Genomic DNA, 17,038 nt, shown 5'->3' on the forward strand with positions numbered 1-17,038 from the left:
TTCACCACACTGTCTGTGTGGGTGGACCATTTCATATCGTCAGTGACGTGATGTGCCGAGGAAATTGAAGCTTTCCACCTTCTCCGCTGCGGTCCCGTCGATGTGGATGGTGGCGTGCTCTCTCTGCTCTTTCCTGAAGTCCACAATCCGCTCCTTTGTTTTGTTGACGTTGAGGGAGATGTTATTTTCCTGGCACCACTCTCCCAGGGCCCTCATCTCCTCCCTGTAGGCTGTCTCGTCATTGTTGGTAATCAGGCCTACTACTGTTGTCTAGAGGTCGACCGATTTATGATTTTAACGCCAATACCGATTATTGGAGGACCAAAAAAATAATGCAAAAACACAGTGTTGGAGAAGAAAGTAAAAGTGCAATATGTGCCATGTAAAAAAGCTAATGTTTAAGTTCCTTGCTCAGAACATGAGAACATATGAAAGCTGGTGGTTCCTTTTTAACATGAGTCTTCAATATTCCCAGCTAAGAAGTTTTAGGTTGTAGTTATTATAGGAATTATAGGACTATTTCTCTCTATACCATTTGTATTTCATATACCTTTGACTATTGGATGTTCTTATAGGCACTTTAGTATTGCCAGCCTAATCTCGGGAGTTGATAGGCTTGAAGTCATAAACAGCGCAATGCTTGAAGCACAGCGAAGAGCTGCTGGCAAACGCAGTAAAGTGTTGTTTGAATGAATGCTTACGAGCCTGCTGGTGCCTACCACCGCTCAGTCAGACTGCTATATCAAATCATAGACTTAATTAGAATATAATAAACACACAGAAATACGAGCCTTAGGTCATTAATATGTTCAAATCCGGAAACTATCATTTCGAAAACAAAATGTTTATTCTTTTAGTGAGATATGGAACCGTTCCGTATTTTATCGAACGGGCGGCAACCCTAAGTCTAAATATTGCTATTACATTGCACAACCTTCAATGTTATAATTATGTAAAATTCTGGCAAATACATTACGGTCTTTGTTAGGAAGAAATGGTCTTCACACAGTTTGCAATGAGCCAGGTGACCCAAACTGCTGCATATACCCTGACTTGGTATATTCACAGAACGCAAGAGAAGTGACACAATTTCCCTAGTTAATATTGCCCGCTAACATGAATTTCTTAACTAAATATGCAGGTTTAAAAATATATATATACTTGTGTATTGATTTTAAGAAAGGCATTGATGTTATCATCAACCATGTACACATTGGTGCAACGACAGGGCTTTTTCGCCAATGCGCTTGTTAAATCATCACCCGTTTGGTGAAGTAGGCTGTGATTCGATGATAAATTAACAGGCACCGCATTGATTATGTGCAACGCAGGACAAGCTAGATAACTACACATGGTTGATGATATTACTAGTTTAACTAGTGACTATGTTAAGATTGATTGTTTTTTATAAGATAAGTTTAATGCTAGCTAGCACCTTACCTTGGCTCCTTGCTGCACTCGCGTAACAGGTGGTCAGCCTGCCATGCAGTCTCCTTGTGGAGTGCAATGTAATCGGCCATAATCGGCGTCCAAAAATGTCGATTACCGATTATGAAAACTTGAAATCGTCCCTAATTAATCGTCCATTCCGATTAATCGGTCGACCTCAAGTTGTGTCGTCTGCAAACATGATTGAGTTGGAGGCATGCGTGGCCACGCAGTCATGGGTGAATAGGGAGTACATGAGGGGGCTGATCATACTTCTCTGATGTAAGGACTGCTTTCCATGGGAATCAAGACTGGGTATGTTGGTTTTTGTCTTTTTCATGTATGCCAACTGTTCTCTCTCTCTCTCTCTCTCTCTCTCTCTCTCTCTCTCTCCTCTCTCTCCTCTCTCTCCTCTCTCTCCTCTCTCTCCTCTCTCTCCTCTCTCTCCTCTCTCTCCTCTCTCTCTCCTCTCTCTCTCCTCTCTCTCTCTCTCTCTCTCTCTCTCTCTCTCTCTCTCTCTCTCTCTCTCTCTCTCTCTCTCTCTCTCTCTCTCTCTCTCTCTCTCTCTCTCTCTCTCTCTCTCTCTCTCTCTCTCTCTCTCTCTCTCTCTCTCTCTCTCTCTCTCTCTCTCTCTCTCTCTCTCTCTCTCTCTCTCTCTCTCTCTCTCTCTCTCTCTCTCTCTCTCTCTCTCTCTCTCTCTCTCTCTCTCTCTCTCTCTCTCTCTCTCTCTCTCTCTCTCTCTCTTATTTATATATATATATTCATTCATTCTCTCTCACAGCCAACCAGCATGACATGTCCCACATATATCTCCCTCTGGTTTGGGTTTCCTGTTTGACACTGGGAAAGGGCTGCATGTGCCAGAGGGAGAGTGGCAGCATTCAATATCAACAGGATTGGCTTTCAGTTAGGGATGTGCATCTCTCCTTACAGCACAAATCGATACGCATGTAGATACAGTACAAGTCAAAAGTTTGGGATTCTACAATGTAGAAAATAGTCAAAATAAAGAAACCCTGGAATGAGTAGGTGTGTCCAAGCTTTTCACTGGGGCTGTATACGGACTCCGATATGATACAGGAATGATACTTTTAGTTTTAAACGATTTGGTGCGATTCTGTTTGATTAGTGGAACAAATCGATACAATTCGGTTCTATATGATTCGATTCACTAACAATTGTCTTATGAACACTTTCATTTTTACCTTCTAAATTCATATCTGGTAGTTATGGCACTCAGGAGCTGAGCTGAGCTGTGTGTGTGTGTGTGTGTTATAGTGTGTGTTAGTTGTGAGTTGAGCCATAGGGCAGACTGAGCATCTACCAATATCAAATTACGGGGAAATGTATGTTTTTGTCCCCCACTTTTTATCTGAAATCCTAATCACCACTAATTAACTTTTCATATAGCAGATTCATGTTTTGAGGTAGTAATATCAATACTTGCCTTTAGAAATGAGCTACGACATTTGCTTTTTCACTCAATCTCAAAAGCTAATGGTTTTGACCATTTGGAACTTCATGCCTTGATCACATCGACAGTGTTATTTCACAAATGGTACGCAGCGTCATCTGGATATGTGTGCAACAAAAGTTCAATATTCACCTTCTGCTTCCATTTCTGTCAAGCCGTCTACGCAGACAGTTTGACGCATGTGTTCGATAAATCCAACGTATGCACCACACAGAACGCACTGAGACTGCCTCTCCAACGCAATGTGTTTGAAATGAATGTAAACTCAGCAAAAAAAGAAACGGCCCTTTTTCAGGACCCTGTCTTTCAAAGATAATTCGTAAAAATCCAAATAACTTCACAGATCTTCATTGTAAAGGGTTTGAACACTGTTTCCCATGCTTGTTCAATGAACCATAAACAATTAATGAACATGCACCTCTGGAACGGTCGTTTAGACACGAACAGCTTACAGACGGTAGGCAATTAAGGTCACAGTTATGAAAACTTAGGACACTGAAGAGGCCTTTCTACTGACTCTGAAAAACACCAAAAGAAAGATGCCCAAGGTCCCTGCTCATCTGTGTGAACGTGCCTTAGGCATGCTGCAAGGAGGCATGAGGACTGCAGATGTGGCCAGTGCAATAAATTGCAATGTCCGTACTGTGAGACACCTAAGACAGCGCTACAGGGAGACAGGATGGACAGCTGATCGTCCTCGCAGTGGCAGACCACGTGTAACAACATCTGCACAGGATCGGTACATCCGAACCTCACACCTGCAGGACAGGTACAGGATGGCAACAACAACAGCCCAAGTTACACCAGGAACGCACAATCCCTCCATCAGTGCTCAAACTGTCCGCAATAGGCTGAGAGCGGCTGGACTGAGGGCTTGTAGGCCTGTTGTAAGGCAGGTCCACACCAGACATCACTGGCAACAATGTCGCCTATGGGCACAAACCCACCATTGCTGGACCAGACAGGACTGGCAAAAAGTGCTCTTCACTGACGAATCGCGGTTTTGTCTCACCAGGGGTGATGGTCAGATTCGTGTTTATCGTCGAAGGAATGAGCGTTACACCGAGGCCTGTACTCTGGAGCGGGATCGATTTGGAGATGGAGGGTCCGTCATGGTCTGGGGCGGTGCGTCACAGCATCATTGGACTGAGCTTGTTGTCAATGCAGGCAATCTCAACGCTATGTGTTACAAGGAAGACATCCTCCTCCCTCATGTGGTACCCTTCCTGCAGGCTCATCCTGACATGACCCTCCAGCATGACAATGCCACCAGCCATACTGCTCGTTCTGTGCGTGAGTTCCTGCAAGACAGGAATGTCAGTGTTCTGTCATGGCCAGTGAAGAGCCCGGATCTCAATCCCATTGAGCACGTCTGGGACCTGTTGGATCGGAGGGTGAGGGCTAGGGCCATTTCCCCCCCCCCCCCCCCCAGAAATGTCTGGGCACTTACAGGTGCCTTGGTGGAAGAGTGGGGTAACGTCTCACAACAAGAACTGGCAAATCTGGTGCAGTCCATGAGGAGGAGATGCACTGCAGTACTTAATGCAGCTGGTGGACACACCAGATACCAACTGCTACTTTTGACCCCCCCCCCCCCTCCCCTTTGTTCAGGGACACGTTATTCCATTTCTGTTAGTCACATGTCTGTGGAACTTGTTCAGTTTTATGTCTCAGTTGTTGAATCTTGTTATGTTCATACAAATGTTTACACATGTTAAGTTTGCTGAAAATAAACACAGTTGACAGTGAGAGGACATTTATTTTTTTGCTGAGTTTACGCCTGGTGTACCATAACACGACACTGTCGGTGTGATCAAGGCGTAACATCCTTTGCAATGCAAACACAGAGTTCCATTGGTGTGATCGAGGCGTTACGGAGGAGAGTTGCTCTCTTCTCCCGACCAGTGCGGCTCGCAGAAATGATTGCTGTCCTTGTTATTAAATAACACCTTTACCATGTTAATGTAAAAATGACCAAAAGCACTGACCGTTGTCATTTAGTGTGGTGAACCTGGCAATCAAAGTCCCAATCAGTAGTTAATGTGCAATCAGCAAGATGTGGACTGTGACCCCTCCTGTATCCTACACAGCTCTTCTGGTAAAAAATGCATTTAGAACAATGGCCCAGCAAATTACATTAGTTGTCTCAATTAATGAAGCCTATGATTTGAATATTTTGTGAAAGCCATTTTACAAACATCTGAATGCTGAAGGTGCTGTGTAGTTGTAGCCTACAAATATTAGAACATGGATTGGGTAGGCCTACCTGCTGCGTCTAATGCAATGTGTACACAGTTATCTGACTTGTAGATCAACGTCATACTCCGTTACAGTGGGGGGGGAAAGTATTTGATCCCCTGCTGATTTTGTATGTTTGCCCACTGATAAAGAAAGGATCAGTCTATAATTTTAATGGTAGGTTTATTTGAATAGTGAGAGACAGAATAACAACAAAAATATCCAGAAAAACGAATGTCAAAAATCTTATAAATTGATTTGCATTTTAATGAGGGTAATAAGTATTTGACCCCCTCAATCAGAAAGATTTCTGGCTCCCAGGTGACTTTTTATACAGGTAATGAGCTGAGATTAGGAGCACACTCTTAAAAGGAGTGCTCCTAACTGTAGCTTGTTACCTGTAAAAAAGACACCTGTCCACAGAACATTTACATTTTAGTCATTTAGCAGACGCTCTTATTTACATTTACATTTTAGTCATTTAGCAGACGCCCTTATCCAGAGCGACTAACAGTAGTGAATGCATACATTTCATTTCATGCATATTTTTTGTCTTTTTTTTTTTTGTACTTGCCCCCCGTGGGAATCGAACCCACAACCCTGGCGTTGCACACACCATGCTCTACCAACTGAGCCACAGGGAAGAAGCAATCAATCAATCAGATTCCAAACTCTCCACCATGGCCAAGACCAAAGAGCTCTCGAAGGATGTCAGGGACAAGATTGTAGACCTACACAAGGCTGGAATGGGCTACAAGACCATCGCCAAGCAGCTTGGTGAGAAGGTGACAACATTTGGTGCGATTATTCGCAAATGGATGAAACACAAAAGAACTGTCAATACCCCTCGGCCTGGGGCTCCATGCAAGATCTCACCTTGTGGGGTTGCAATGATCATGAGAACGGTGAGGAATCAGCCCAGAACTACACGGGAGGATCTTGTCAATGATCTCAAGGCAGCTGGGACCATAGTCACCAAGAAAACAATTGGTAACGCACTACGCCGTGAAGGACTGAAATCCTGCAGTGCCCGCAAGGTCCCCCTGCTCAAGAAAGCACATATACATGCTCGTCTGAAGTTTGCCAATGAACATCTGAATGGCTCAGAGGACAACTGGTGAAAGTGTTGTGGTCAGATCAGACCAAAATGGAGCTCTTTGGCATCAACTCAACTCGCAGTGTTTGGAGGAGGAGGAATGCTGCCTATGACCCCAAGAACACCATCTCTACCGTCAAACATGGAGGTGGAAACATTATGCTTTGGGGGTGTTTTTCTGCTAAGGGGACAGGAGAACTTCACCGCATCAAAGGGACGATGGACGGGGCCATGTACCGTCAAATCTTGGGTGAGAACATCCTTCCCTCAGCCAGGGCATTGAAAATGGGTCGTGGATGGGTATTCCAGCATGACAATGACCCAAAACACACGGCCAAGGCAACAAAGGAGAGGCTCAAGAAGAAGCACTTTAAGGTCCTGGAGTGGCCTAGCCAGTCTCCAGATCTTAATCCCATAGAAAATCTGTGGAGGGAGCTGAAGGTTCGAGTTGCCAAACGTCAGTTTTGAAACCTTTAATGACTTGGAGAAGATCTGCAAAGAGGAGTGGGACAAAATCCCTCCTGAGATGTGTGCAAACCTGATGGCCAACTACAAGAAACGTCTGACCTCTGATTGCCAACAAGGGTTTTGTCACCAAGTACTAAGTCATGTTTTGCAGAGGGGTCAAATACTTATTTCCCTCATTAAAATGCAAATCATTTTATAACATTTTTGACATGTGTTTTTCTGGATTTTTTTTGTTGTTATTCTGTCTCTCACTGTTCAAATAAACCTACCATTAAAATTATAGACTGATCATTTTTTTGTAAGTGGGCAAACGTACAAAATCAGCAGGGGATCAAATACTTTTTTACCCCACTGTACATGCATAAAATGTTGATAGGCTGAAGAAGAGGATGCATCAATTCAGTCACAACAGATTAGATGTATTTTCAGAATGAGGCAGAAATGAATGAGAATCATTTTTGGTAAACTGGCATTTTTCGTAACGTTTGAATTGGTTTTCTTACCGATGCATGCTTCATTTGGATCTGTTTGGGCTCCCGCGGACCGATGCACTCGCATGTTATGCATCGGTCCCCGGCTCAAATGTTTATCTGTGAATCATTACATTCCTACTTTCAGCCTTGTTACATATGGGCCTCTATTTCTTTCTTTCTTTCTTTCTTTCTGGCTCTAACCACTGCAGACCCCAGCTGGGCCAAACGTTACACATACAAAATGTGAAGTGTGGAAGAGAGAACAAGCACAACGGTGTTTGGAACAAAAGGGATGAGAAGCACTGAGTATACAAAACATTAAGAACACCTGCTCTTTCCATGACATAGACTGACCAGGTGAAAGTTACGATCCCTTATTGATGTCACTTGTGTCAGTGTAGATGAAGGGGAGGAGACAGGTTAAAGAATGATTTTTAAGCCATGAGACAGTTGACACATGGATTGTTTGTGTGCCATTCAGAGGGTGAATGGGCAAGACAAAATATTGAAGTGCCTTTTGAATGGGGTATGGTAGTAGGAGCCAGGGGCACCAGTTTGTGTCAAGATCTGCAATGTGGCTTGGTTTTTCACGCTCAACAGTTTCCCGTGTGTATCAAGAACGGTCCACCACCCAAAGCACATGCAGCCAACTTGACACAGCTGTGGGAAGCATTGGAGTGAACATGGGCCAGCATCCCTGTGGAATGCTTTTGACACCTTGTAGAGTCCCTGCCCTAACGAATTGAGGCTGTTCTGAGGCCAAAAGGGGTGTAACTCAATATAACACATTTAGACACACACTATTGCAAAACTCTACCTCTATCACTGTGAGAGTGTTAGAGTGCACTTTCAGGCAAGTAGAGTGAGCTGTGGCTGTGTGAAGATTGTAATGGAAGCCAGCTGGGTTCACTGTTTTGACAGGCTGGGGCTCTGTTTGGGTCTTGACTGAAAGTGAATCCACTCGCTTGTTAGAGCCCGGTCACTTGGAAGTGTCTCCACTGTCACTCTGAGACTGATGCCACAGGACTTTGGCTCGGGACAATTTTTTCCCCTCCAAAAATCTGGGACGGATTTAAACCTGTTTCCTGGCTTTTTGGCCTGCTGGCAGTTTCTGTAGCGAATTTTGGAAAGATTGGAGAGATCCCTGCTGCTGTACAAAGCAGGTTGTCCAAATCCATGATATACTGTAGGAACAAAGTGGAGTCTAAACAGCCTACTATAACAACTCACCTCACAAGACCTAAGAATGTACAACCCTGCACAACACTTGGAAGTGGAGCTTCTCTTTACTCGCAGTCAGTGCCTTGCAGTGGATCCCAGTCTGTGTTATCTCCTGTCAGCCATTATGTCTGCCTGCCTGTCTGCCTGCCTGCCTGCCTGCCTGCCTGCCTGCCTGCCTGCCTGCCTGCCTCCTGGTTGTGTGTAAGCTCTCTGTGTCCGTTCTGATAAGACGGTCTGACAGGCTTAGCTCTGACTGGCTTGCTTGCTGACCTGGCAGGGGACCCAGGCTTTGGTTGAGTAATCTATGGGATTAACTGTAGTTTTCTTTGTGTAGTTCACTCACCAGTGTTTGTACTGAGGCCTTGGCTTGGCCCACATCTCCTCTACTACCCATTCATCTTCCCCTAGCCTATACCACAGTCCTCCACCATCCCATATTCTATGCCAGTCTATTTTCACTTATTGGTTTCATCCAACTCATCTTTTTACTGTCATCTGCTAACCCTTGTTTACTGTTCACTGACCAAAAGGATAGCATTACCTTAGAAGCATAGAACCATGAAAATAAAGGATGTTTTCAGAAATTGATGTTCCAGGTGAATCGTAAAGGAAATCTCATCACATTGCAAGATGACAGAGCCACTAAGAAAATCTTTGAGAAATGTATTTCTCAAGGATTTATTATGGTAAGACACAGCAGGATAATGTGTGTGCTCAGTGGGACTGCTGCTGGGTGTGTGAGTGACTGTGTGTGGGAGGCGCTGCTGCTGCAGAGTGTGCACATGTCCTGTATGACCTCACACGTGCTGTTTCTGTTTAGACTCAGAGGTTCAAAGTTGAACTTTTATACATTACTCACTCTCTCTCAAATCTCTGGAAACTGGCTCACATTGTCTATTTTAAGATCAGGTCTTTATAGTCAGTGGAGTGTAGCCAATCTATCTGTAAGGCTACCAGAGTATTTCCTATTGGACCCAATACACTTGCTAATCATTTATAACAGTTTGAGGTTATAAAGATTGTGTTCTGTGTCCATCCTTGTGAGTTGCAGATCTTTATCACAATAAGATGACCTTTGACCCTACTGCAGCCATCCCTTTTGTCCTGAACAATAGAGTTTATCACTACTGAAGTCAGTCCCACTGAAACATCCTTACTCACATTTCTCTCTCTTCCCTTCCCCCTTTTACCCTTTATTTCCTCTCCCTTCCCCCTCTTTCTCGCTTCTCTTTTTAGTGTGTGTCGGCCAGATGTCTCATTTGACTCCGATTCAAGCCCACATGTCTGTTAGTTAGGGGAGGAGAGCTCTGTGTTTGTCAGTGGTAAAGAGCTACAGGCATACCGACTATAAGCACCAGGAGCCCCTTTATGTGGGGCGAGGAGAGGAGCGAGGGGTCTGGCCGGGCACGGGAGGGGCACTGGGGAAAGGGGCCTGTCAGGATATCTAGGGCCAGCTGCTGCCCCATGGGTAATTTTTGGTTGGCCATTAGTATGTTGACAGAAAGAAAGTAGAGATAAAAAGCCAAGAATGTTAATAATCTCCTGGGAAACGTACCCTGTGTGTCCATCTGTATGTTAATAATCTCCTGGGAAACGTACCCTGTGTGTCCATCTGTATGTCTGTTACCTCCCTATCTGCATTTTCTCTTCACCTGACTCTTAGTCGCTCCCTCTGTCCCCCTCACACTGCTCAGTTAATGTTCTCGTAATGAAAGAAAGAGGGGGGTGAGAGGGGGTTCACCCAGCCATCCATCCATGCAGCTCTGGGTCGTCAGGGACAGGGTCTATTTATGGAGAGTGCGTTTCCAGAGATCATGCGGACCAGTATTTAATTAACTGAAGAAGGCTAATTCATTTGGACTTGCCCTCCGGGGGGGTAAGTGAGACTATCATTGGTCAAAGCTGTCAGCTAGTTTGGACCACAGAACAGCCGCTGTCACAACTAACTGTATGTCAACTGTTGTTGTACCATGATTTTGACCCCCGTGAGTTACCATGAGGCTGGTGGGAGGCGCTATAGGAGGACAGGCTCATTGTAATGGCTGAAATGGAATAAATGTTTTTGATACCATTCCATTTATTCCATTCCAGCCTCTGCATTAGGTTAACGCCGATATTTGGCAAACCAAACTAGTGTGTTCGCTTGAAAAATGAGAAAAAAGCACAATAGTACTGTTTGAGACACCATAGCAGTATACACTTCCTCAAAATAGTCAGAATTAATCTAAGATAACTCAATAAATCTGTCATTAATTTTGACGTTTTTGCCGAGGAGATTTTAGTCGTGCAATTCTACATCCAACTAAAATGTTTGGTGCAGTAGTTTTCATTTAAAAAAATTGCATGAAACAAGTTGTTTCTTATTCAATGACAACAGACTTTATTGAAGAATCCCTACTGTTGACCAATCATCGATGAAGAGGTGTAGACTTCGGCCCCGAACTACGGCTTGCCTCCAGAAAAGATATTGTGTGCCCGAACAGCCCCAAAAAAACTCACCGAAGTCCAAAATGTCATCATAATATATGCACGAACTCTACCAAACGGTTGCGGAAGCCTTTATAAGTGGAGTACACTGCAGAGGACATTGGTTGTAATTTGGAATGCGTCCTCTTTGAAGCAGTTCTATTCGGTGTTTGGTTAGTGTCCTGTGTTGTGGCTGGGCTGTTGTGGCTCTTGCTGCTTTTCCACTGAATCAGTGTTACGTTAGTGTATTCACCATTATGTTATAGGGAAGTTGTTTCCATAGCTAGGGCTGACAGTGAGCAGAATCAACAACCTCTGCATAATCAAAACAGTTGCTTTGTGAGAAGGCATTCAAGTTCCCAGTTAGCCATTGTTATGTAAATTCAAGCTGAAAAGTACCAGTGGTCTGGCTTTGGCCCTAACTGAGAGCAGGTTCGCCAGAGCCATGGCCCAGAGAGAGACTGGTGCCGGCCTGCGATATAGAAACAGAAAAGTCTGAGCCTTTTGGGTAAAACACCATGGTAAATCCTGAATGGAAATGCACCATTTAAATGAGGCTCTTCCATACAGTTGAGGTGAAGTGTTTGGGGGGAGATGGGGGGCCAGAGGGGTGTAATTGATCTGGGACAGCAGCATGAGGGGGGTGGAGGGAAGATGAAGTAGGGTTGGTTTTTAGAGGGTAGGAAATGGTTCAAGTTCTTTTTGGTAATAATAGGCCTACAGAGGCAAGAAAAAGTATGTGAACCCTTTGGAATTTCCTGGATTTCTGCATAAATTGGTCATCAAATTTGATCTGCTCTTCATCTAAGTCCACAAGAATAGACAAACATAGTGTGCTTAAATTAATAACACACAAATTATCGTATTTTTCTTGTCTATATTGAATACATCATTTAAACATTCACAGTGTAGGTTGGAAAAAGTATCTGAACCCTTAGGCTAATGACTTCTCCAAAAACTAATTGGAGTCAGGAGTCAGCTAACCTGGAGTCTAGTCAATGAGATGAGATTGGAGATGTTGGTTAGAGCTGCCTGGCTCACAAAATGTGAGTTTTCTATTCACAAGAAGCATTGCCTGATGTGAACCATGCCTTCAACAGAAGAGATCTCAGAAGACTTAATCTTAAGAATTGTTGACTGGAAAGTGTTACAAAAGTATCTCTAAAAGCCTTGATGTTCATCAGTCCACGCTAAGACAAATTGTCTATAAATTGAGAAAGTTCAGCACTGTTGCTACTCTCCCTAGGAGTGGCCGTCCTGCAAAGATGACTGCAAGAGCACAGCACAGAATGCTCAATGAGGTTAAGAAGAATCCTAGTGTCAGCTAAAGACTTACAGAAATCTCTGGAACATGCTAACATCTCTGTTGACGAGTCTACAATGCATAAAACACTAAACAAGAATGGTTTTCATGGGAGGACACCACGGAAGAAGCCACTGCCGTCCCAAAGAAATATTGCCGCAAGTCTGAAGTTTGTGAAAGTGCACCTGGATGTTCCACAGCGCCTCTGGCAAAATATTCTGTGGACAGATGAAACTACAGTTGGGTTGTTTGGAAGGAGCACACTGTGTGGAGAAAAAAAGGCACAGCACACCAACATCAAAACCTCATTCCAACTGTAAAGTATGGTGGAGGGAGCATCATGGTTTGGGGTTGCTTTGCTGCCTCAGGGCCTGGACAGCTTGCTATCATCGACAGAAAAATGAATTCCCAAGTTTATCAAGACATTTTGCAGGAGAATGTTAGGCTGTCTGTCCGCCAATTGAAGCTCAACATAAGTTGGGTGACGCAACAGGACAACGACCCAAAACACAGAAGTAAATCAACAACAGAATGGCTTCAACAGAAGATGATACGCCTTCTGGAGTGGCCCAGTCAGAGTCCTGACCTCAACCTGATTTTGAGATACTGTGGCATGACCTCGAGCAGTTCACACCAGACATCCCAAGAATATTGCTGAACTGAAACAGTTTTGTAAGGAGGAAAATTCCTCCTGATCGTTGTGCAGGTCTGATCCGCAACTACAGAAAACGTTTGGTTGAGGTTATTGCTTCCAAAGGAGGGTCAACCAGTTATTAAATCCAAGGGTTCACATACTTTTTCCACCCTGCACTGTGAATGGTTACACGGTGTGTTCAATAAAGACATGAAAACATATAATTGTTTGTGTTATTAGTTTAAGCAGACTGTTTGTCTATTGTTGTGACCTAGATGAAGAATTGTATGACTAATTTATGCAGAAATACAGGTATTTCCAATTTCACATACATACTTTTTCTTGCCACTGTATAAAGGATAATAGATATATTATTTCTCCATGTATCAGTGTTTGGTTATTCATTTGCTTTTCTAACCAACATCAGCAAGCGGTCACACTCACCCTCAAACAAAGGACAAAGGATGAGGAGGCTCTAGGCTAGTGACCAGAGCTGAAAGGATGAGGAGGCTCTAGGCTAGTGACCAGAGCTGAAAGGATGAGGAGGCTCTAGGCTAGTGACCAGAGCTGAAAGGATGAGGAGGCTCTAGGCTAGTGACCAGAGCTGAAAGCTCTTCAGCTGCATTTTTATGCCAGGATTCCAATAGAGTTAATATTGCATTTCTGAAAGAGTTTTTTTTGAAGTATCCTGTATTTTTATATATTTTTTTTCTAATCCAGTGAACTCTGATCCTAATTCTGTTCTCCGCAGTGTCTAATTAAACCCAAAACGCAGATGAGTGTCCCAGGACCCAGACCCAGAACAGGGTCTCTCTCTCTCTGGGTGTTATAGATCCATGCTGCATGTATGAGAGGCAGAGAGAAACAGATGATCCCCAATACCAGATTTCAAGGCCACGGAGAGGGGAGGGTGACTGGCTGTGTGTGACTGGCTTTCATTAGAATGCCTTTGTAACTGCTATCAGGCTCCAGGGCATGTCATCTGCAGGCACTCTGTCTTCTCTGCTTTAGCTGCACACTCCTGACCCTCTGTGGCCCCCTCCATTCCCCTCAGAGAGATGTAGGAGATGCACTTACGTCCCACTCCCCTTCTGGTTTGGGAGGGTGACCACCTCCAGCATGGGCCAGAGGCTGGGATGTGTCAATTTACCCAGCAGTGACAGTATGTCTGTTACCTCCTGGTTAAACAGTGTGTGTAAAGAGCCAGAGATCCTGTAATCTCGTGCTGTTTGTCAGCCAGCGGTGAGCTGAGTAGTGTCTTGGTGTGGAGGAACCGCCCAGAGTCTGCACCTCCAAAGAGCGGGTCTGTGTGAAGGTTAAGAGAAACACTGGAATCTGAGGATTTCACAACTGTTCAGGACAACCTGACAATTATCCGGGATTCAGTCATCATAATTTGTGGTGGCAGATGATTTGGTTGTAAATGTAATGTAGTATTGTATGCAGAGATGAACACATACAACCCCACTCATCTAAACAGTCAGGCATTATCAGGCAGTATTGATGGAAGAGAGAGGGCCCCATGAACCTCCACTCATTATCAGGCAGTATTGATGGAAGAGAGAGGGCCCCATGAACCTCCACTCATTATCAGGCAGTATTGATGGAAGAGAAAGGGCCCCATGAACCTCCCCTCATTATCAGGCAGTATTGATGGAAGAGAGAGGGCCCCATGAACCTCCCCTCATATTGATGGAAGAGAGAGGGCCCCATGAACCTCCCCTCATTATCAGGCAGTATTGATGGAAGAGAGAGGGCCCCATGAACCTCCACTCATTATCAGGCAGTATTGATGGAAGAGAAAGGGCCCCATGAACCTCCCCTCATTATCAGGCAGTATTGATGGAAGAGAGAGGGCCCCATGAACCTCCCCTCATATTGATGGAAGAGAGAGGGCCCCATGAACCTCCCCTCATTATCAGGCAGTATTGATGGAAGAGAGAGGGCCCCATGAACCTCCACTCATTATCAGGCAGTATTGATGGAAGAGAGAGGGCCCCATGAACCTCCCCTCATATTGATGGAAGAGAGAGGGCCCCATGAACCTCCCCTCATTATCAGGCAGTATTGATGGAAGAGAGAGGGCCCCATGAACCTCCCCTCATATTGATGGAAGAGAGAGGGCCCCATGAACCTCCCCTCATATTGATGGAAGAGAGAGGGCCCCATGAACCTCCCCTCATATTGATGGAAGAGAGAGGGCCCCATGAACCTCCCCTCAAGTTTGTTTTATGTTGTGCGGTTACGATTTCCAATAAGTGATCCCCTTAACCCCAAGAACATGTCTTGGAGAAGTAGTATGGGTTGATGTGTGATGGGGGGTGGTGGGGTGCCCCCTGCTGGAACAATGGTGGTAGTGCTGCTGTTGCTCAGCTGCTAGTGGGTTGGTCCTGCTGGAGTATGCCAGGCAACCTTCCCTTTACCCTCCCCTACCCCCTGAGCACCGCAGCAGTCACTCCCCAGCACAGTTTGCCTGATGCCCACTCATTAATCACTGTAACATGTAAGTGGGAGATGTGTGTGTGATCTGTGAACTAATGGGTCATATAGTCAAACCGACAACATGCTGAATGATTCTAATGTCAGGGTGGGAAGGAACATTGGGAAGAGGGAAAGGGAGAGAGGATATGTTTTATTCCCTCGGACTACAAGCCTACTCTCTGGCAGATGCACTTTTGACCTTTCTCAGTGAGACATGGAATCAGTTTTGTATATCCTGTGCTGCAGTTCTTTGGGACAGAGATTACCTTCAAACCTTAGACTGTGACTGTGTCACTACAGGGTGTGTATGATGTTAGTAAGTGTGTGGAAGTGTTTGCATAGGCAAATGAAGGCTAACTGTATGCTGAAACATGTTGGTTTTACCTATGTTATTTTAGCTATGGTGTTGGTGAATTACATGGATTGACAATGTAACTGATGTCTGATCTCCTTAACTCCTCCCATAGGTGAGTCTGGATTGGGGAAATCCACACTCATCAACTCCCTCTTCCTGACTGACCTGTACTCCAAGGATTACCCAGGGCCATCCCTACGGATCAAGAAGACTGTTCAGGTAGCCCACATCCCTCTCTCCTCGACCTCTCACCCCTGACCTAACCTACCTCTCATCCATGTTTGTCTCTCTTCAGGACTGGGACTACTCCCAAAAACCCTCCATTCTCTCTCTAGCTGGTTCCAACCCTCCCCCCTCACCTCTCTAACCATCGCCCATCTCCAAACACATGTGGAAGTTCAACACAACCAAAGGCCAGAGATCACACAGCAAACAAACCCAATTACCACTAGATGGTTATGGTGGCCAGGCCAGAGGCAACGCACCCAGAGAACCAGCAGCCTTATATGGCCTTGAGAAAAAGGAGATGGACAGGTGAAGAGGCTGCATCTGGAGGACCAGGGGAGGGGAGGGAGGGGTGTAGGCTAGTTAATGGTGTTTGGGGAGGTTTGTGTGGCCTCGATTTAGAATGGGGACAAGGAGGGGAGGGGAGGGGGGAGGGGAGAGGAGAGGGGGATAAGTTGGACTCAGGCGTGCTGGTTCCTCTTGGGGCCTGAAGGGGTCAGTAGGAGGTTAGGAATGTTCCCATGAAACTCAACACCCAGTGGTGACTTTTCCACCCAACTCTAGACTGCCATCTCTGAGGCATCCTGTAATAACCTTCTGTCTTTAGGACACACATGCTTCCCCACCCAACTCTAGACTGCCATCTCTGAGGCATCCTGTAATAACCTCCTGTCTTTAGGACACATATGCAAAGGCACAAACACACACAGAGGTGGTGCTTGATATTTGGGTTCATACTGAGAGCACTGATGTGTTGGAGTTAGTAACCATGGCAGGCACGTGCACAGATCGGGGTCTACCTGTTCAGAGCACCTACCCCTTTGCCCTACCACTCGCCAAGTGCCCTTTTGTGGGTGGTGATTATATATTTTTTCCGTTGTTCTGAACCCAAGGCAAGTCGCCTTGACGTCGTCAAGTTCGCCACCCCCCGACCGTTGGTTGGTTGCGCCTGTTGGTCTGCCCTGTATGGAGCTCGCACGCCCCCGGTATCCAAACACTCATGGCTTGAGATGCAGTCACCAGTCGAGTGTGTGTTGTTAGCTACCTAGTTTAAAGATCTGAGTTAGAAGATTATTAATAACATATTATGAAGCTATTTAAGAGCATTGAAGATAAATCTCAATCAGAAAGAAAAAGCCAGGGGCTCCCGAGTGGCACATCGGTCTAAGCGGTCTA

The 17,038-nt window shown here is 45.1% G+C and overlaps 1 protein-coding gene across 2 annotated transcripts in view; it reads left to right on the top strand.

Annotated features, from left to right (window-relative positions):
* LOC115151867 (septin-7) overlaps positions 1-17,038 on the top strand; it is a 37,392-nt gene that overhangs the window by 10,343 nt on the left and 10,011 nt on the right. For both annotated transcript variants that reach the window (XM_029696174.1, XM_029696175.1), the window contains exon 3: positions 15,750-15,856. In XM_029696174.1, coding sequence (XP_029552034.1) covers positions 15,750-15,856 — 107 coding nt within the window. The remainder of the gene's footprint in view (positions 1-15,749; positions 15,857-17,038) is intronic.

This window comes from Salmo trutta, chromosome 17 (genome assembly GCF_901001165.1).
Source record: "Salmo trutta chromosome 17, fSalTru1.1, whole genome shotgun sequence".
Taxonomy (NCBI): domain Eukaryota; kingdom Metazoa; phylum Chordata; class Actinopteri; order Salmoniformes; family Salmonidae; genus Salmo; species Salmo trutta.